This window comes from Cariama cristata, unplaced genomic scaffold, assembly GCF_000690535.1.
Source record: "Cariama cristata isolate BGI_N322 unplaced genomic scaffold, ASM69053v1 scaffold503, whole genome shotgun sequence".
Classification (NCBI taxonomy): domain Eukaryota; kingdom Metazoa; phylum Chordata; class Aves; order Cariamiformes; family Cariamidae; genus Cariama; species Cariama cristata.
The window spans coordinates 26151-46719 of record NW_009606417.1 but is presented as its reverse complement, the minus strand read 5'-3'; the positions used below and the strand labels follow the sequence as shown (position 1 = coordinate 46719).

At 47.0% G+C, this 20569-nt stretch overlaps 1 protein-coding gene across 1 annotated transcript; it reads right to left on the bottom strand.

Annotated features, from left to right (window-relative positions):
- Nucleotides 1–934: 934 nt before the first annotated feature.
- Nucleotides 935–14861, bottom strand: ST6GAL1 (ST6 beta-galactosamide alpha-2,6-sialyltranferase 1). Its single transcript, XM_009696333.1, has 5 exons — nucleotides 14203–14861; nucleotides 10229–10326; nucleotides 4824–4925; nucleotides 3453–3627; nucleotides 935–1485 (listed from the first exon to the last, which is right to left on the bottom strand). The coding sequence occupies exons 1-5, from the start codon at nucleotides 14831–14833 to the stop codon at nucleotides 1244–1246; spliced, it is 1248 nt and encodes a 415-aa protein (XP_009694635.1). The 5' UTR covers nucleotides 14834–14861; the 3' UTR covers nucleotides 935–1243.
- Between the last annotated feature and the right edge of the window lie 5708 nt (nucleotides 14862–20569).

Sequence of the window (20569 nt, the reverse complement as noted above, 5' to 3'; positions counted from 1 at the left end):
TTTAAAAAAGGAGAAGAAAAAGCTTACTTTACAGACATCATGAAACACATCAGTAGGGAAGAGGACAGGGAAGGTGTTCTCACTGATGTACAGAGATGGCAGAGCTACTACTTCCACCGTGCTGCTACAGGAGAGTCCCCTCGAGCAGGGAAAAGCTGCCCTCCTCAATTCTGCCTGTGTTTCAGCATGAGAAGCAAAGCACGCTCTCCCTCCCCACTACTCATGAAGTACAGGGCAATGCATCTGCTCCCCACCTATTCAGAAAGCACGCTGCAACTGAGAGATCACCTCAGTTAGCTTGCAGAGGACTGGAACTCATCTGGTCAGCAGCAATGTGGCACTTCTGTTACCAGAGACGAGCCAGCAAGTAATTTACCAATAATTGCAAAGGCAGCCCAGCAGAGAGCTGGAAAGAGGTACTGACTTCCAGTGAGTTCTCCCATTTGTGCCTCAGAGCATCCTCCCCAAAATGGTTTCGCAATAAGGCTTCTTCTGTAGCAAGCACAGCACTGTACTGGAGAAGTAAATGTTCACTAAAATTTATTTTAAGTGATTAAAAAAAAAAGTAAAAAGACTAAAAAGTCTTGCAAGAATCACTGAATTGTGAATTGCCTCCCTCTTCCTTTGCCAAAAATGCCATCTGAATGGTTTCAGCCTTACAATTTGAAAGGAAGTTGCCATGGTTATTTCATGAACCGTTTATAAAATAAAATATTTTGGACTAAGAGTTTAGCTTATCAGTACACAGCTTTGACAGTGTATCCAGAAATCCGCCCTGCTCCAAGGAGCTCCTAGGACTATGGGAACAAGTTTTAAATTATTTTTCTTCTTTCTCAACGGACCAGGTTTTTGGCTGTCATAACCCCTTTGAAGCAAACTGAGCTATATTCAGCATTTGATCCTGACTTGTGCAATCTCTGCTCAGAAAGCATCTCCTGCGCCTCCCATACACCATCATTGGTTGAGATGAAGACAGAGATATCCACCTGCTGCATGAGCCTGGCTCCACTGAGAGTAAATTTATTGCAGTGGCTCATGCAGATACCGTGTGGATGTACCGCAATGTATTAACACTGCCTTACAGTTGGCAGAAGTTAGGCAACAGAGTCCTAAGAGCAAGTGTTGCAACACGGAAGAGCTGTCAAAACACACCAGTGCTTAGACCTAACAAATCTGACAACCCTGATTTAAAAAGTGCTTTGACAGTCAAGAAAAATTCCTAAACACACTAAAAACCTATCTGCTAGCAATGCACGTTTCGGAAGCCCGGCAAAGTAACTTTCCCATGAGTATAGATGTCCTCATCTGTGCCCTGGTTTATATGCTTCACCAAGTTTTTCTCAAACAGGAGGGGGTGGTAAGCTCCCATGGTACAGGCACGGTCGTGAAACTTCTGGTAATAGTGGCAAATGTCCGTCTGCCGTTTGGAAGGGAGAAATTCATACACGTCCACTTCATCACAGAGCGTCATCATGATCACGATGCCTAGGGAGGGAAAGAAAGCAGACATCCCTGTGTCAAACCAGAGCCGATTAAACATTCCAGCGAGCCAGGTGGTCAACAAGGAGCATCCAGCTCCAAGGTGAAGGAAGGGTTTCCTTGACGAGAGGGGGAGAAAACAAGCCTGGCCAGATGGGGCTGTTTTCTGAAGCCCTCTCTTGCAAAGCGTATGATCGACTTGATTACAGCAGATTGTTTACAGCCACAGCCACGCCAAAAGGCCAATTTTAAATTGAGTGCTACTATTTTCTGTGACCTTTGTGGTAACTTAGGTGTCTCCCAACTGCGCACTACAATTAGCTGATCCAAACAGCTCATCTCAAACTTGCTTGGGTAAGCTGTGACGAGACCTTCACCTCTTCCCCACCTGCCTCTTGTGAACGCAGGGGCTCTGAAAGCGGTGGTGCTCGGCGATGGCTGGCTGAGATGGAGCAGCCTCTGCCCCTCAGGCTCCCCAGCTCCCCGAGCAGAGCAGAGCAGCACTGCCCTCCTCTGTCTTCTGACAGGCACATGAACCACTTGAGGACATTCACACCAGCGCTGGACACAGACCTGTCAACTTTCTGGCCAGAAGTAAGCCATACTTATTGGCTACTTTTCTTCCAAGTGCAAGAAATAGCAAGAATATACTAGGGAAATAGAACCAATGTATAATATCACAGAAAATTCATGCAGTATCTGAGACATCAGGGACCATGCATAAGCAGAGGAACACAATTTACAAGACATTAGAAGAACCCATCTGTGAAACCACTTGTTTAACCAAGGTGCGTTTTAAACACATTTTCATCCACCTTTTCAGATGACAATGTTCATTCACGCTTAGCCCTTCCAGGAAACCCAGAGCTGTAAACTGGAACTCATCTGTGCCCCTCAGTCTGGCGAGGTGGCTTGTTTTACAAAGCAGGTAACTTGGCCCAAAGTTAAGCCACAGAGAAATCTGCTGTCTGACGTGGCATGGTGCCTGCCTTCAAGCCTCTAACTCCAGTTAACAGCAATTTTGCTGCTGAAGTCATTGACTATGCTGTTACACAGTTGTTTAGCACATATTCCAGCGATGATGTAAGAGGTGTTGGGCAAGAGCAAGGTTGCGGATGAAAACTAGACATTTGACTGACAAAAATAAGAAGTGACTCTATTTACACCGAGGTAGAAGGGTGTCTGTGCCCTAGCAGTGATGGGAGCAGAGACAGGAGCAGAGGAGGGGCTGAAGCACAGCAGTTGGACATCCACATGGCAAACAAGACCATACATCTACGCTGTGATTTCAAATACATGTGAACTTCCTGAGAAGTTCTCTCCTTTTTATTCAGCTGATCATGAGATCTGCTCTCTGATAAGAAGGAAAAGCTTTGCAACAGCAATATGTAAAATGAGCCCCTTCGCCGAGAGGCTGGATTGAGCATGCCGACAAACAAGACGCTAGCATGCTGAATAGGGGGTAATATCACCGAACTTTTCAGGGCAACTACTCAGTCTGAACATCCCCAGCCTCCCAGTAAGTCTTTAGCTATAAATTTTTCCATATATATATACATATTTCCATATTTATATATGGAAAGCATAAACAGGCAAGCACTTAGATTTCATCTGCAGTAACCAGATTTATCTGCCTGACAAAATCTGAGCCCACAGGAGCCGTATCCTTCCTCTCACACCCTGTGGGAACTGCTCTGCTGCTAGAGGCTAGAAATCCAACAGACCATCTCAATGTTCCACGTGGAACCAGGCCATGTTTGTAGCTGCTGTTTCAGAGGGGTGCTGCAAATCACTTACTTTAACGCAACTGAGCTGTTACTTTAAAGACAGGAAGCTTAAATTTTGTTATAAGACAAACACTGTAAAAGCAACTCTGATAAGCACCATAAATTTGCAGTTGTCTTTGAAAAAAAAAATCCTGGAGAGTTCCTGTCTGCAAACTGACCAAGAAGTTTAGAGGGCAATTATCTTACCAAGCATTCCTGAGGACGGTGGATTAGGCTGAATATGCTCCATGGAATTCTCCTGCAGAATATCCCAGAGTTGCCATTGCATTTTTGGATTCAGGATATAGAAGGGCTGCTCTGGATGCGTACGACGATACAACTTATAGCTTTCAAAAAAGTTGTAGTCTGGTTTTCTGTACCACTGCAAAACAGGAACAAGAAGTCAGATTTGTTATTTCTAGCCCACTCTTTCCCATAACCAACAGGGAATGAGGATGAGTGACCCTGCTGCTGCCAGGGGGAAAAGGTCCTGCTATACCTACACACACTCACTCACTGTCCTCTGTCACCTCATCTGCCCCTCAAGTCACTGTGCTGACTTGACTCAGTGAACAGAGCAGGGAAAACCCAAATCTCAGTGAAGGACCATTAAATGAGATCAGTATCTTGTATAATTTCATTCTGTACCCCCAAAGAGCAAACAACGTTGAGAACTCTGCCTTAAATGTTACAGACCTTGACCCCTCTCTGTCACACTGGAGTACAAAGCATCCTGTTCTGCAGGCAAGCATCCCCAGCACAGCCTCCTAAACCAGACTGAACTGATTTGCGTCCTAAAACTTCCCCTTTCATTAAAAATCCTTAGGAAGGACTGATGTTTTCTTAAAGTCATTCTGAGATTTTTTTTTCCTATGCTAAAAATAATCCATCCTGGTTTTGCTGATTTTCAAGCATGCTGTACATGCACCCTCACATCTCCTGGAGGTGTGGGACTAGACAAAAGAATAAACATCAGTGACAAAATAGGACATGCAGCCCAGAGAAAGGAACACAAAGACCTCTCAGTTACAGACAGAGCTTTAAATAAAAGTAAAGAATGGACTATTCACTCCTACCTGCTTTCACTCTGAGCTCCCAAAGCTCATCACTTATTTAATAACACCCTTTTGTACTCAAAATGAAAAGTGAATGCTAGAGGGATTGCAACACCCACAAGTGAAAGTCTAGCTGACACAGAGAGCAGACATTTGCCAAGATCTTCAGAGGGTTTCCCAATCCATTCATAAGGCACCAAATTTATCTCCTGTCTGACTACTGCTTGAAATATCCAAGCATCAACCATGAGCAAATCTTACGGCAACCCGTGGGAAAGTAAAGGTGGTGACCTGCTACGCTTGGCCTGAGGTCTTTCACAGGGTCAGGAACAGGTAAGTGTTTCCCTAGGAGCACCCACGCATGGGATACTCTCAGAAGTAGATACAGATATATCCATGATAATGAAGAGGTAATCACAGTTGGCCTTAACATGAGCGATTGCCCATGTTAGGAGGAAGCAGGTTAACAGATGCACTTCGAGGCATATGATTCTGCTTTTATTTACAGAAAACTCAGCCTTACCTCATGAATTTCTGCATGATATGGTGCTGGATCCCAGACAATTAAGATTCCAGTGTTATATAGCGCTTCGCTCCGGAACTGCTGCTCCTCAACAGTTACAAGCTTGAATAACAACAACAAATACAATAATATACAGTATGCTGTCAGAATTAGCAGGCAGCCAAGCAGCAAAACATACCTGAATACAGCCACAGCCACCCCACTGCTGGTTATTGAGCATGCCCCACTGCATGCAGGGCAAGGACACAACCCCCAGCGATGCCCTTCCAACACCCACTCCAGTCCTATCTAGCAGCATAGGATTTAGTGGAAAGTCACAGGAAAAACTGCCATTATGCTTTACAATGTTTTTTTCTATCCACCTTCAATAATAAAATTAAGATAGGACCCACAAAGTGACCCAGCTTGTATGACGGATACCATCGCTATGACTACCAGCAGCGGGTGGGAACACCAGTCGCTGCCACCAGTCGCCAGGATGGTCCAGGAAGAGCCTAATGCAAACACACGGTTGGCTTTATCAAAAACCTTCATTTGAAGCAGGAAAAGTCCGCATGTGGGTGGCTTCTCCTGAGCAGCAGGAACTCAGGTGTCCAGGGCTCAGCGCTGGGCCAGCTTGCGGAGAGACCACCAGTGCAAGAGAGAAGGGACCACGGTACCCACGGCTGACCCTGCCTTCCACTGAGCCCCACCGCGCCTCTCCGGAGCAGGGTGCTGCAGCTCAGGCAAGGGGCGTTTGAATCTCGTGGGAGCAGCAATGAGAAGCAAAGTACCGCAACAGCAAGGTACACGGGCTACAGAGAGTATCAGTGAAGAGAGACTGCCCCACCAGAGGCTTTCCCAAACAAAGAAAACCAGGCGGTTCGAACAGAGAAGTCGCTCTCTACAGTCTGGACACAACCACCACAGCTCGTGACACCCAAAGGCAACCCAGGTCTGCAGCAAAAAGCAAACAGGCAGATGCAAATGGGACAGGGACTCTTCTCCTGTCTCCCACCCAAAGGCATAACGCATACAGGCACAGCTTGTAAACATCTGCTGAAGAAGAGCATCGACACAAAAATCAGCTCCCATTTGTCCTGATTTTCTCCACTGATCTAATTAAGAGCTACCCAATTTATCCTTGAGTATCCCAGCTGCCCCCAGCAGCAGGCTGCCTTCCCGGCTGTCCCCATAACCAGAGCACAAGGACACTCCGGCCAGCCCAGATGCTAATTATTCCAAAAGCAAAAAGGGTTTCCTTGCATCTGTTCTTAACTCTGTGGGATTAGGCCTTGGCCTTGACCACGTGTACTGCCTGGCTTCTTTTCCTTATAGCAGCCAAAATATCGAGGCCACTTGTTAGCTGGAGCGTGCAGCCCTGCAAGGTGTGAACTTCTGCCCCCGGCCTGTGGACACGGGAGGCAGGGGCAAGGAGAGGGCACGGCAGCCGGCACCAGCCATCCCCTTCGCCAGGTACGAGTGGGATGGAGCGCCGCAATGGGACAGAAACAGGGCAAGGAACACGGGCGCTTTATTTTCATTTCATTGTTTCTATTTAAAGGCTAGAAATCTTTCAGGAACTCTTCTGATGTGAAACACATGAAAGGAGGATTTGAGAGAGATTGAGCATCAGAGAAAGCAAAGGTCAGCCAAGCAAAGGCATGTGAGTTGGCAGAGGCACACAAACCCCTAGAAAGCTGTGACAGGCACAAAAGCCAGGGAGTCAGAAACGAGGTGGGGAGCACCTCCGCAGCTAGAAGGTGTTTGCTGTTCCCTTCCCCACACCTCAGAGCTGGCTCGCAGCACTACTAGTTACCTGTCAGTCACTTAACCCACTTGCTGGAGGAATCTGGCTCCCCAGATACCTTTAGTGCCTATTTGTTCTGTTTAATAGCGACTGATTCTTTCTCAGTAGTCAGATTCATTTAAATTGCTACAGGACTTATCTTGCCCAGCTTTTTGATCCTAATTAGTTAACTGATCTATTGACTACCTAGTTAATTTGTTCTTTGGCCAATTCACAGTTTAGCAAGTATCTTGCTAATACAGCCCCTACTCTCCTGGTACGTTTATTGACCGTATCAAAACGGGTTCCTTCTCTCCAGCTACCGCAGTCGATGCTCTGTAATCTAAACGTGCTGCCCTTTCCCATCACAATCTTACTCCATTCCACCGATGTGCTATCTCCTTTCTCCTCTTCCCTGCAGACTCATTAGTGCCAGTAACGGCAAACGCAGCCAAGGCAGAGTGTGCTCTCCCTGACAGCGAGAAGCCAGCCCAGGAGAACTGTGAACAAGGGCTGGGAGGAACGAGGTACTCTGGTCTTTGGTCAGCTCTGCAGAAAGGAGTTGTGTCCTACAGAACGACGTTGGCACTCCTCCCCGCACACCCTTCAGCCCTTATTTTTGCAAGGCGTGATTGCTTTCCTGGGGCAAATTGATGCCTTGTGAAAGACTGCAGGACAATATGCCATTAAACGAAGCAGTACTGATGAACCAGTGAAGATCTAAGAAAATAGGTAAGACATCGTTAAAGAATTTACTTAGAACAATTACCAAGCTTGTGAACCTACAAGCCTATGCTCAGATCTGAGAATCCCAAATTTCTCCCGCTCCTGCCAGTATTTTTTTTCCCTATGCACACAGATGTACAAGATACCTCACCATACTGTTAAAACCATCCACCTCCAGATATGTGCTGGATGGTCTCTACTGGTCAGCAAATTACAGAAAAATAATTATTAAGCAACTTAGGGCCAGCGGCCACACATGCCAAAGGGATACTATGCAATACAGACTAGTTTTGACAGATTAGATTCAGGAGATCCCATTTCTTTCATTTTGGGAAGGGACTGAGGACTGATCAATAGTAAGAACCAAAACACGAGCAGCCAAGCCGCAATCCCACCCCTGTTCCCAGTGACCACTTACAAGAAAAGCCAAAGCCAGAACAAAAACAAGTTACAGCTTGTCCACCCAGTACCTGACACCCGCAAGAGCTCTCTGCAAGGCAAGGCACAGCTCCTGCAGTAAGCTGAAAACAAAATGCGATCAGGCAACCCCACTAACAAGAAGGTTAAAATGATGTCGCCATGATACGAACAGCACTGAACCCTTAAAAGTGCAAAAAAACAACACAGGCTCTCAATCCAGTGATCCCTGAAGCTAACTGGGACTGCAATTAGAGCTGTTCAGCTTAGAAACTCCAAAAGCGAGACTCCCACACTATTCACACGGAAAGCATCTTTTGCCCTGTTCAGCAGCAGCTAGATCAACGGTGCATTTTGAGTTAACTTTAGCCTCTAAATATTGCAACAATTTTGCTCTCCCTGTAAATGAAGTTTTCTAAGCTGGTCCCTCCATTCAGAGGGGATGGTGGCAGGTGAAAAACGTCACCCGTGGCTGCAGGCTGATCTGCATGGAGAACAGAAGCCCTATAATGACATGGCTATAACTATACTTGGTCCAAAACAAGAGCATCCACACGGAGAGTTATTACTGCTATATTACAGCTGTACAATCACAGAGTTACCATCCTCCCTGCGCAGATAACTCTGGTACGACACAGGTCACATACATGTTTTTGCTGGTAAACGACTTCATATCACAGTAAGTTTGGCAGTGAGCACATCCTCCAGAGAAAGTTTTCTTAAGTGATAACACCCATCTGACATCATAAAAATACACACAGAAGGGAAAGATAAAAAAATGGAGAGGTCAAACAGGGCAGAGGAAGAAGGATGTCAGCAGCCAGATACGTCTGCTAAAACCAGATTGGTTCGGAAAGGACAAACTGTCCCACATCTGTCTGGCGGTTTAACGCAGGGGACTCGTGACGCAGCAAGCAGCAGAACAGAGTGTGGTACCAGGGGGAGAAGGCAAGACCCAAGAGCAGAAAGAGGTAGCAACAGCATTTGCACAAGAAGCAAGAACGTATTTCAAAAGACGCACAAAATGAACTAGGGAAACTGGTTACAAGCTAGCTCCACGTCTTGCCTTTGAAGAGCATGGCCAAGATCCTGCTGCTGCTTTGAGAAACTTCAAACCTTGTTACACGGCAGCACCCTTCTACTCCTCACACAGCAGCAGATGAGAAAACTCCAGGCCTATAAACCTTAGTTTTGGGGTGAGGAAAGGAAACCACCTTTTTGGTTCTGGAGTACAAAAGCTACGCTTCAGTCCCCCATCTCTACCGCACTCCACCCTTTCAGTCTTCACGTGCCTACAGCCTCCTCCGCCTCTTCCTGGGGGGCGCAGCTGCAATGCTGCACCGGGTCTTTCATCCAACGACTCTTGGCCTATTCGGTATTTTAGTGTCCCACTCCATTCCCTCACCAGCACAGACTACTGGGATTTCCTCTTCCCTCTGCATGTCTGCACTTGAAAATTCCTTCCCCTGAAACAGGCAAACACGAAGGGTAACTGCTATATGGAAGCATGGTGCAAACAGTCTCTGAGACGTACCTAGAGCAGCGATGGTCTCTGTTGTGGGTCTCACTCTGCTCCTGAGTGGATGGCATACTAATCCTGCTAACATATTGCTAGACACGGTCCTAACCACTGACAGTCTGCTTCAAAGCCTACTGAAGTCCAGAGACAATTAGCAGAGGGACAGTCTCATACCTAGAAAGAGCTTTCTAAAAGTGAGGAAAAATTTAACTTGGTAAGCAATGCCTTGCATTAGACGTACTTTCTGCCATGCTCTGCAATGAGGTCCTGGACCCTCCAACGCACCCACCAGAGTCCATACCCTCTCCTGGCTTCGTGCAGGCCACAGCTTTAAAGGCAAGTCCTTTGCCAAGTGTTTTCAGCCATTTAACAGCCATGGTTAATGCGTTATCTACAGAGTCTGCAGCATCACTGGGCAGAAAAGAAGTATTCTTCTTTTAATAAAAGCCAAATAAACTTCCTTCATTCTTCATACCCATCTCCAGGGCAGGCACAACTCGTCTCTTGGCACACCTCAGTTTTCTGAGCAGTGTTAGCTGAGCTGCGGTGGCTGCCATTCCTGCCTCATGCTCCCAACGCACAGCAGCGAGCATGCAGCTGGCCTTCCCGTACTAATAAAGAGGCTTCGAGCCAAGACAAAAAACCCAATTACCTATGCCTGCTGTAAATCACAAGCAGGCTACTGCAGGTTCGCTAGCACGTCCTAGTTTAACTGCAGTAACCTCCTATCTACCAGCTGTCCCCCGTTACAAGGAAAGATGTTCCCATCCTATGGCTATCTGCTAGGGACAGGAGAAACCAGACAGAACGCTCTATTCTCCCCAACTTCATTTTAAACACCTGCCGGCAGCAGATGAACCCAGAAGCCCCGTGGATGTCGTTACTTCAGCCTGCCGCTCAGCTCCCAGGCGGCACAGGGGGGGTACGCAGCTCTGCCACGCTTGGCCCGTTTGGCAACACGTGTGTCAGACCTACCTGGGAGTTCACAAGACGAATTGTTGTCTTTTGCCCCACATCTTCTTGAAACCCCTTGATAGGAGCACCATTGAATCGCAAGACGGCATCATGGCTGTCTGAAAGCAAAACAGAGTGAAAACCTGTGAGGTAACTGGTTTTTGAGCGATAGAAGAGACGTGTAATAGGTTATTCACCTGCATTTCTAGTACAATCTGGCTAGTCCCTGGCTTTCCACATAACAAATAGAAGTATCAAGCCAGATTCTGTAAAAGAAGTTGCTAGTCTAATTTCATGATCAATATGCTTTTTAAAATCCACTTTTTTAAACTACAATCCACTGGCAGGCTGAGAGAGCAGCCCTAGCATTTGCTCTGCACAGAGAAGTGCAACATCTCCCTCCCTCTCCCTCTTCTTCCTTCCAAACACTTTACCAGGAGACAGACCGATATACAATTAATTTACTATGTGGGTGGCTGTAAACTAAGGAACGAGGAAATAAGGGCAAGCCAGCGTTCTCTCTTGCAGCCTGGAGGTTGCCCAGCTTGAGAAATGTATAATAACCACAGTGGAAAGCGAAGCTGACCTCAGTCTGCCAGCGTACCTCCCACGTTACAGAAATAAAACCACCACTGTGCATTTAACAGGCATGGCTTGTTGCATGCCTTGGGATTCACTGCATATTCCTCTGCTGGCATCATCTCGTAAGATAGCACAACATTCCTCCAGCACCCTCCTCTGCCTCGGCACAGCCAGCCATGCTGCCGTAACTCACGGAGCCAGGCTGCTGCGGTGGCACAGGGGGCATTTGTGTCCATCACCCCGGCACCCTGGCTTCGCCATACCTAGTGGCTAGATTTGGATAGGAAACCTTTCACATCATCAGAGGCATTAAGAGGGGCAGGACCAACTTCCCTGCCTTCGTGCTGAGGCCACGCGATCACAGCTCACGGCAGCTGCAGCTGGGGTCTGCAGGGAATTGCCGAGTCCCTAGTAAGGGCAGAAGGGCTTCCCTGGTCCAGAACTCAGTCTTTTTGAGATCATTTTCTTGAAAACACGGGTGTTCTCACAAGCAATGCTGGAGGATCAGTAATCACTGGCGGTGAAAACTAGTTTCTCAGCTACTTTATTCTCATAGACAAGTGGATCTCGTTTAGAGCCCTTCCAAAGCAACACAAAACCCAGAAAGGTGATGTTTCCTCAAAAAACATGTCCATGCTGAGAAGCAGCTCTGTAGTTACCACTACAGACCCTTAACTCCACATCCTACCTCGCATCAGAGTACAGGGTTATAATTTCCCCATATAACTTCAGCCAGACACCAAGCGTTATCATGCCCTAAATTTGCATTTTAAAAGGGCGTTTAATGATTGTACAGGCAGAGCAGCTGGCTCTCTGAAGCACTCTGTCTCCAGGTGGTTCTGCTGTACTCGGTATTTCTCATATCAGATTTTTCACTGGCAATTCATAACCTCCAATAACACCAAGAGCCCAGTAAGATATGAGCTGCTTGTTTACAAACTTCTTCCCGTTCCGCTCTGCCAACCTCCCTTATATTGACTAATTGCTCATTTGATATCTTAACATGATTACATAGAACAAATATTTCCGGGAATAATAATTCGGCAATCAGTTGTGCTCACCCATGCAAATGCTTCATTTTAACCCTGTCAGATTTAGTACCTTTTTGGCACCTTCCTCCAACAATACCACAGCTTTTCCTACATGGAAATACGTCAGATCAAAATTGGGAAAAAAACGTACATAAATACACGGAATACTCCTGTATCCTTCGATATTCACCCTGCCCAGCTCAAGGCTGCAAGCCCCCAGAACTCCGCAGAGCCACTAGCAGAGATGATTGCTTGAGGAGAAAGGTTAAACTCTGCAATCTGAGTGCGAGGAACACAACCCAAGGACACTGGCAGGGGTTAACGGCGTTCGCCTCAGGCACACTACACAGTGACCTTCCCAGCATCCATCCCTGGTGATCCAGAACAAACTGGTGCTTCGGTTTCGGGGACAGGCTCAGAGACCTGCTGTAGGAACAACTGAATGGCTTTCCACATCTGACGTCCCTTCAAGTGGGTCGCAGCGAGAGCACATCCCACCATACTTCTTGGCTGCTCCGATACCGAATCCAGCGCTTGCATGGAATGCATTACAACTCTCCTTAAACACCACCCGCGGCTCTCAAGAGGGGCCCTGTTTTATCAGTTTGCTGGAGTCTAACAGAGACACCCTTGGACACAAGCCAGCTACGTCGGGATGGGCGTTCAACAGAAGGCCACTTCTGTGGAAACATTTAGCTACTGAACTTCAAGAGGTACCTAAACAAGCCAAGCCAAGTACTCAAAGTCAGAATTGGCTTCCCAAGTCTTGACCCACCTGGCCTCAAACACTCAAAGAGGCGGAAACAATTACATCAACCAACTCCCACCTGTAAATTTTACCAGAAGGCAATGCTATCCTGGCTTATACCATCACTATCTTTTTCATCACATCTTTCACAGCATTTTAACACACTTCAGATTGTTTAACCTCATTCTAGCACCTGCCAACCTGCCTTGTGGAGCACAGAGTAGTTTGGGGGAGAACTTCTGAGCAAGTACCAGAACAAAACCCTGACCCTCCCACAAGCATCCAGGGACTACGATTCTGAAGGCTTTGCCCAAGTTGTCCGTGAATAATGTATTAATTAATTCCATCTACTTGTTTCAAAGGATGAAGGCTACCTGCAGCTTAGTGCAGGCCAAAGGGACCTGATCCAACAGACAACTTACAAACACATTGAAGTCTGCAAACCATTTCCACTAGAGAGAAAACTCCTAGGCTTTAAAAATTCTGGTTCAGTGAAGCTGCAGTTCAGCAAAGTGTGAATCTTAACTGAGACTCAAACAATAATTAATGAAGAAATCTGAGGGAACTGTAGGCACAGGAGAATTTTCTGCCAGGCACAAAATCCTGAGCTGAAGGCCAGATAGCTGGTTTGCCCTGCATCCTGATTTCTTGAAAACATAAAGTGCTCTGGTATCAAAGCATGCTTCTTTATAATCCACAGTGCAAGACCAATGCTTCAGCATTTCTTAATTAATGCATTAACCACAGATAAATATGGTCAGCTAAGACTTTGCAAAGCATGACCAAACTTTGTCTAAAGAAGAGATAAAATAAAGCCATGTAAAGTTCTTCCATGGTCTTCTGGGCCACTCAAACTCAGCCACTGCCTTATGGCTCAGGAGGAAGCAGTGCCACAATTGGAAAGCCATGAGCAAGAATTACAGCATCATTGAGATCGGAAGGGACCTCTGAAGACTGTCTGTGCCCAGCCCCTCTGCTCAGTGCTGGTTCAACTACAGCAGACTGCTCAGGGCTGTGCCCAGTGGTTTTTTTTCCCCCTTTAATGTTTTCTTTTACATCTTCTCTGAAGAAGTCTTTCTGAATGAAAAATTTTCTGATCGTTGACTGTTCAATGAGCGCGCTGGCATTACTCAACCCACCCCAGACCCTCTCAAGAAACAAACACTTGAGGAACCAAGATCTCTCTCTGGTATCCAGTATTAGTGCTACCCTCTAGTGATGCCAATGCGATCATGAAAATTGAAAGGACTAGCTGGAACAGAACTACCTGCACATACGTCATGTCCTCTCAGCTCAACCCAACCCTTCCACTCCCTTGGGGCTTGCCCATTTCAGTCTGGCCAAGGTCTAAGGCTCACAGTCACGGTGGTCCAGGGTACCATAAGGCAGGCTACACGGTGCGGTGTGTACACTCAAGAGAGGAAGAGAGTATCTGATCATTGCTCCCATCTCTCCTAGGCTGTCATGTTCACTAACTTTAGAAGAACTTTAAGGATAATATTTCAACTTATTTTAAACACCTTTGTGATCACACCAGAGACTTATTTGTAAGAGCATGACAGTAGATTACTTCTATTCAGCATTAAGTTAAAAAACAATGTTATGTGACTTCATGCTAATAGAAAGATACTAACCTATCTCTTGTCCCAAATGAGATGATTTCAGAGACCCTGCTGAGGACACAACAGCACAGCGACCCAGGCGGCCCACTGTTTCATTGAAGCTTTTCCCTGGTAGGTATTGCTGCCATTCAGAGGTATCAAAAGGACCATCCGATCCCTGTATCATGGTCACGTTCACCCTGTCCCGTAGCTGGCAGAGCAGCTTCTCTGGGCTGAGTTTAGCAGCATTCCTCTTCCCGGTGTAAGTCACATTGTACTTGTTCATCAATAGGTAGTTTTTTCTGACCTTCTGCAGCCTGGGTATGAGATTTCTGGATGAACTGTCCTTATCCCATACCTTCACAGAGTCTGCTGCTTTCTTGGACTTTTCAGCTGTTCCAGAGGTGCTGCCTTTTACTTTGTTGTGGTTACCAAACCACGTTTTGGGTATCTGACCCAATTCACTGGCCGCTTCACGGAAAAGGCTCTGTGATTTAAGTGGGTTCCATTTTTCCGAAGTCCTGTGAACCTGCACATCATCGTTCTCGATCTTGAAAGGAACATAGTAGCTTCTTCTTGTCTCTCTCCATAGGCAAACCATCAGCGCCACCAGTATCACCACAAGAACACACACGAATTTTTTCAACACATTGATGTGAACCATAGTGTACGTTGCATCCAAATGGGACACGGATCACAAGGCAGGAAGCCGGTCCTGGGAGAGAGGAACACATCTCAGTCAGGGCCACACACCCAGGCACGTGTATATATAAAGTTATAAACACCAGTGTGCGGGCTATGGGAGGGGAGAGAGAACATAGGGGTAACTTTAAAATTTCAGGCTGTTTAAAGATCTCATTTCCAAGTCCACCACCTGAAACACCAAACAGAAAGACCTGAGCTGGCTATTAGCCATCACAGGCTAGGTAATGGTGATCTGAGGCCACTGCCACTGAAACCTTTTTTCTATTTCCTTCCACGAGTGACAGTCAAGCTTAACACAGCCGGTATCTTACCAGCGGCAGGGTAAATCTCCACTTTTCTTTCCTTCACCTCCCACCCCAGCCAGCCAATATCCAAATCCCACCACCAGCATTTCCAGAACTGAGCTTCTACTTGACCATAGGCATGAACACTAATGAAGCACAAAATGAGGCATGTAATTGTAGAAATAAAAGCTGTGAGTTCATGAACAACAGGAGTTTCACCAGCCTGGTATCGACACTTGGTGACCACAGGAAAGTCCTGCGAGCCTGCAGTAGGCTGAATGCACCCCCAACGTGGAACCAATGCTAAACAGCTGCTGGGTGCCAGTTAATCCACGGTAGGGTTTGAGGTGTGTGTGGGTTCATAAATGCACTGTGATACACATTACTCAAGGTATGCTACCCTTTGGAGAAAGCAAAGCCACACCCTGTTGTACAGGACTACCTGTCCTCTTTTGCACTGCCTCATATTAGCAGACACCTCCAGCTCTCATCATGTTATAAAAAGGGGGCAATTCAATAGCAGGAGCGCCCAAAGGGCAGCTTAACCTAGGCAGCACAATGGGCTGGGGCAGGGAACACAGGCTGAGGCATAAACACCTCGTGAGTAGCACACCAGACCACAGACGACAGCAGGGCAGCTGCTCATTTTCCTACGTGACTGCTCCAGGATGCATCCAAGAGGATGGGACCAATATAGAGACAGCAGAAGACAAACACATGCAGATCCCTACCCACCCTGGAGAGACTCTAGTGCCAAGTCCCTCCTTGAGCAACCTGCTGAAAGCAAGATGTTCTAAGCTGTGCTACTGAGAAGCCACTGAGCTACCAATATACTACCTGAGGATAAAGCAGCAGCTCTCCACCTCAGGTCATTTTTGGCTGTTGCCAGATTTTCTTCTGAGGGTTTAAGCAGGATATCCCAAAACACAAAAGTTCTGTGATGCACTGAAGAGTTCAAGAAACGTCTGCGAAAAAAAAAAAAAGGGGGAAAAAACCCAAACTATTATGGAAGAACCTCGTGGTTCTGAGGATGAGCAAGAATTTCCTCAAATAAGCCCTGCAGTTCCACAAAAGCTGCTACCCAGGCATGCAAGGGCCAGCAGCAAAAACATTAACACCACACAAGCCTTTTAAACACTGAAACGCCCATTCAAAATGAGCACCTTCCTTCTTTGTAATCTGCTCTCAGCCAAAGCAGGAACCGGTTCGCAGGCTGCCTGCTCTATGCTCCCCCCCGACCGACAGCCTTCTCGGTGGGGAAGGCTCCCGGCAGTGGATGCACCAGCAGTGCAGCCAAGGAAAAAGTCCGGTGCCAATACTTAACACAATGCACAGGGGAAAGGAAAGAAAACACTAACTTTTCCTAGGGAAATACCTTACTGCCTATTCTCAGGCGATTCACATGCTCTTTCTCAAACGCAATGGCAGAAAAGACTCCTTGCTTTTTTGGGGTGAGTCATAGGAAAAGCTGCTTTGTGACCTGTATCTTAAAACACAGGTCTTCACAAAATATACAAATGTATTTTAGAATTTATAGCTTTGCTCTACCAAGGAAATGCAGCAAAAGAAAGGGACATTTCACAGTGTCATACAATTCAAGAAGCAGCTTGCTTTTGCAGGAACTCTGAGTCAGTACAATGCCACACAAGCTAAATTACAAATGCCACTGTTCATAGGATTAAATACTAAATTATTAAAGCATTCCAATGCTGACGAATTATGTTTTCTTCTAACTCTATTGAGGAACTTATCCTGATCTCTCACAGAGCAGCCCACTTAAAAAGTAAACTTTCTTCTACCCCTGCTTCATAAACTAAGGAAAAGAAAAAATACTAAAATTCTAGAAGCGCAAGTAATTCTAGCTTTTATTGAAGTAATCTCCCCTACCTTGACAGACCATCTCACTTTCCATTTGCTTGAGAAGCAGGTACTAGAAAGGCATGCTGAAGCCTTTTTGGCTGTAGGGTTTCAGACGCAGAGGTACAGCAGTTTGGGGAAGGGGTGGGTGTCAGGAGGGGACGCAGGACATCACTGCGCTCTCTTCTGCAAGGAGTTATCGCAAGGCTCCCCGTTCCTCTTCTCCTGCGGTCTCTGACAGACACTCTCACCCCTGCCTCTCCCCTGGTCCCCTCCGAAGCTGGAGAGCCCGGTGGGCCATCCCGCTCCGTGTCTGCCCGGTGCCCCCGGGAACAGGAAGGGCCATGTGAAGGCAGGAGACTGCAAAAGCCGTTTGCTAAAGGGGAAAGCACCGCCGAGTCAGCCTCCGTGGGCAAATGACACTTAGACAGCAATGTTTTCCAAATCGAAAGAAACACTGAAATAGAGTTGTACCCCCGTCAGCTTAGTATAAAACTCAGAGACATCTCCCTCCGACCACGCTCCGTGCAGCCCCCAACCTGACTTCATTCATGCTGTACTTCTTTACACAAGATGAGGGGCTGTCTTCCAGGAAACTCAACCGAGACCTTCTGCACAGGCAGGACGGAGCCTCCACGCCACGGAGGGACCACGGCTGCCCTGCAGAGCGGAGCTCTTCGCTCCGGGCCCTGGAGGGCTCTGCCGTCCTTCTGACTTCAGAAGCCTCGCCAGAAGGGTTTCCAGGCGTAAGTGATAGCAGGTGCACCTCAGTACGGTCAGCTTTTATTTCCCACGGCTAAGATAATGTAGAGGAGTGGCAGGTTCATTGCGGTGGAACCACCTTACGGCTCATTGCAAGTTCCTGCTGGGACACTACTCCCGATGCTGCACCGCAGAGGATGCCCAACAAGTCACAACACCTCTTCTCCTCCCCAGGGCACACAAAGGAACTCAGAAAATTCACCTTCAGCACTCAGTACAACACGATCCCTGCCTCTGATGACAGCGCATGCTGCTGCAATACGAACAGTTACTTTGCTTTGATTTGTCAGCTGGCAAAGTAGGTTCTGCGAGCAAGTACATTTTAGCAGAGCCACAACGTTACAACGTATGTTTTGTTCACCATGGATTGATTCACTACAGTTCAGTTTAATTATGACTGCTACTTCACATGATACGATTTTATTTTATTTGCACAAGTACTGTCCTAACATGAGGTCCCTCTCAAGCATTCTGCCACTGAACCTTTTCTGCAGGGCGAGAAGGCAGCTGCATTTCCAGGCGAGGTGGGATAGCCCACAACTGGTGCTCTCTTTCCACATCTTTAGATAAGTCACTTGTGTGCACTTCTGTATCGCAGCGGTTACTACAAAGGTGCTCTTCTGGAGGTGAGGGAAACTTACCGCCTACTCAAAGCACAAGGTGTCAGCTATGAGTACTAAGAAAGGACGGACCAAAAGGACGGACCAAAAAAAAAAAAAAATCATCCCCCAAACCTATAAAAATACTTAAACAAATAGCTGCTGCCTTCTTGAAACCTAGATCCTGACGAGGCTGTGGGGTGCAGCGCTGGCGGGCTAGCAGGCAGGCTAAGCCCACACAGCAAGTCCTCTGTGGGTAAATTAATCCTGTGCAGAGAACAAGCAAGCAATGCAGTATCTTCAAAGCAGCCAGGGAATTATATCCTGTCCAGATGCTCTTCTACTTAACTTTTATTGTCCAAGTATCTCACTGGACTCACGACTTAATCATCAAAGTAGAGAAGGCTGTGAGAGTCCTGCCACCTCTTGCGTCCCAGACGCTGCCATCCACCCGGGGAGCTGCAGCCAGCAGCGCCCTGGCAGAGGACACCAGGCAATCCCCACTTCCACAACCCACAGCAGATTTACCCTAAAACTGCTAACAACAGTGCCTTCACCTCGTTAAACAGAAAGTCTATTGAGCCCTTACCTGTCTCCTATAGTGACCGACAGCAGATACACAGAGAAACCACCTAAGTACGGACAAACATGTAAATACATTTCTCTTCCAGTAAATGCACACAGCTTCCAAAAAGCTGTGTCATCAGCTGTACAAATGCCCATCCTCTGCACATTTGTTTAATTGCTTCTTGAAACCACTCACATTTCCCAAACAGCCTCAGGCAATGAATTCTCCAATCAAGCACAGTGCCGACACAACCCGTCCTCTCTCCGCTTCACACCGACGAACCTGATCGCACTGACAGTAATCCTTCCGCCTTCACTTTCTGCACGTTGTTCATGGTTGCACCATCAAACCTACACTCTCCTTCCCCCACTCATTGCTCTTCCAGGCTGAATCCCTCTTGTTCTAATCCCTCCTTGCACAGCAGTTTTTCCACATCTCCAATTCTCTTGGTCAACTTCCCAGCACTGTCAGCAGTGCGTGAGCATCCCTCGAGGCAGGCACACGGGGCCACCCCAGCTGCACACGCTCGGGCCACATGGTCCGGCAGCAACATAACAACAGGGCTGCTTTGTTCTCCTTCCAAAACTTCCTCCACTTCTATTTCCCTTCCTGACCGTTTCTAAGCCCCGAGCTCTAGACTGTCAGTAATGACTTCAGGATATTTTGCAAGCAGCACTGACTCACTGAGAGTTGTCCCCAGCACAGGGCTGAGGGCAGGAGCAGAACACAACTAAAGAGCATGACCTTACCCTTGCTAGCACAGGCTTCCTTTGCCGTTGCACTGCTCAGCCATCCAGGATTCCCAGATCCCTCTGCAGCTGCTCGGTGTTTTCTCTGGTCCTGGCAGCCCTCTGGAGACAAAGGCAGCCAAGCCCATAACCTAGCCCTTCCTCCTCTCCTTTGCAGATCTGTTATCGCTGCTCAATGGCGGAGATCTCAGAATAAATCCCTGTGGGACTTCTGTGATGTTGTGAAACCTGACCGCTTGGTTTCCTACCCGCTAGGCAGTCATTAATCCAGGACAGGAACTTTCTCATCCCACGACAGCTTAAGGTTTTGTTTTGGTTTGGTTTTTTCCTGAGGCTCTCGGTGTGCAATCTCAGCAAAACCTTGAAAATTCAAGCATACTGTTTCCCTCTCTCTAGGTTCAGTAACTTCTGAAAATGAGAGAAGAGGAAACAGATAGATTTGAAACACAACTTGTCTGCAAGCAGATGATGAGACTTCGTTAATTCATACGTATTCTTACAGGTGTTAGTTATTTTTATCAGGTTTACTGGTCTGAAACAATGGATCCCACCAGAGTCCCTCTGAAATGTGAAATAACACCTTCAATTTAATTTAAACAACAATTTGAGGGATGTAACTCCTGGGGATGGGGACATGCAGGGATCACATCCACCTGTTCTACTGTGCCTCTCCTTGGTCCCTCCATTCATACATCCACATCATTCACCTGCAGTATCCTTGGCTCTGATGTATGCACAAAAGCTTTACAGTTTAGCAAGTTGTTCCTCAGTCTTTTTTTGGGTAATGTGATAATGATTTCATATTTAAACTTAGAGCGTTTAGATTTCTCTCCAGGTTTCCTTCATTTATGTATTTCCACCTGTACATACAACTCT

Excerpts from the sequence above, each read along its gene's own strand:
- ST6GAL1 (XM_009696333.1), bottom strand. The coding sequence starts at position 14,833 with ATGGTTCACATCAATGTGTTGAAAAAATTCGTGTGTGTTCTTGTGGTG. Across the intron at positions 3,628-4,823 it reads ATCATGCAGAAATTCATGAG|TGGTACAGAAAACCAGACTA; the intron begins GTAAGGCTGAGT and ends CCTGTTTTGCAG. Across the intron at positions 1,486-3,452 it reads ACCGTCCTCAGGAATGCTTG|GCATCGTGATCATGATGACG; the intron begins GTAAGATAATTG and ends TTCCCTCCCTAG.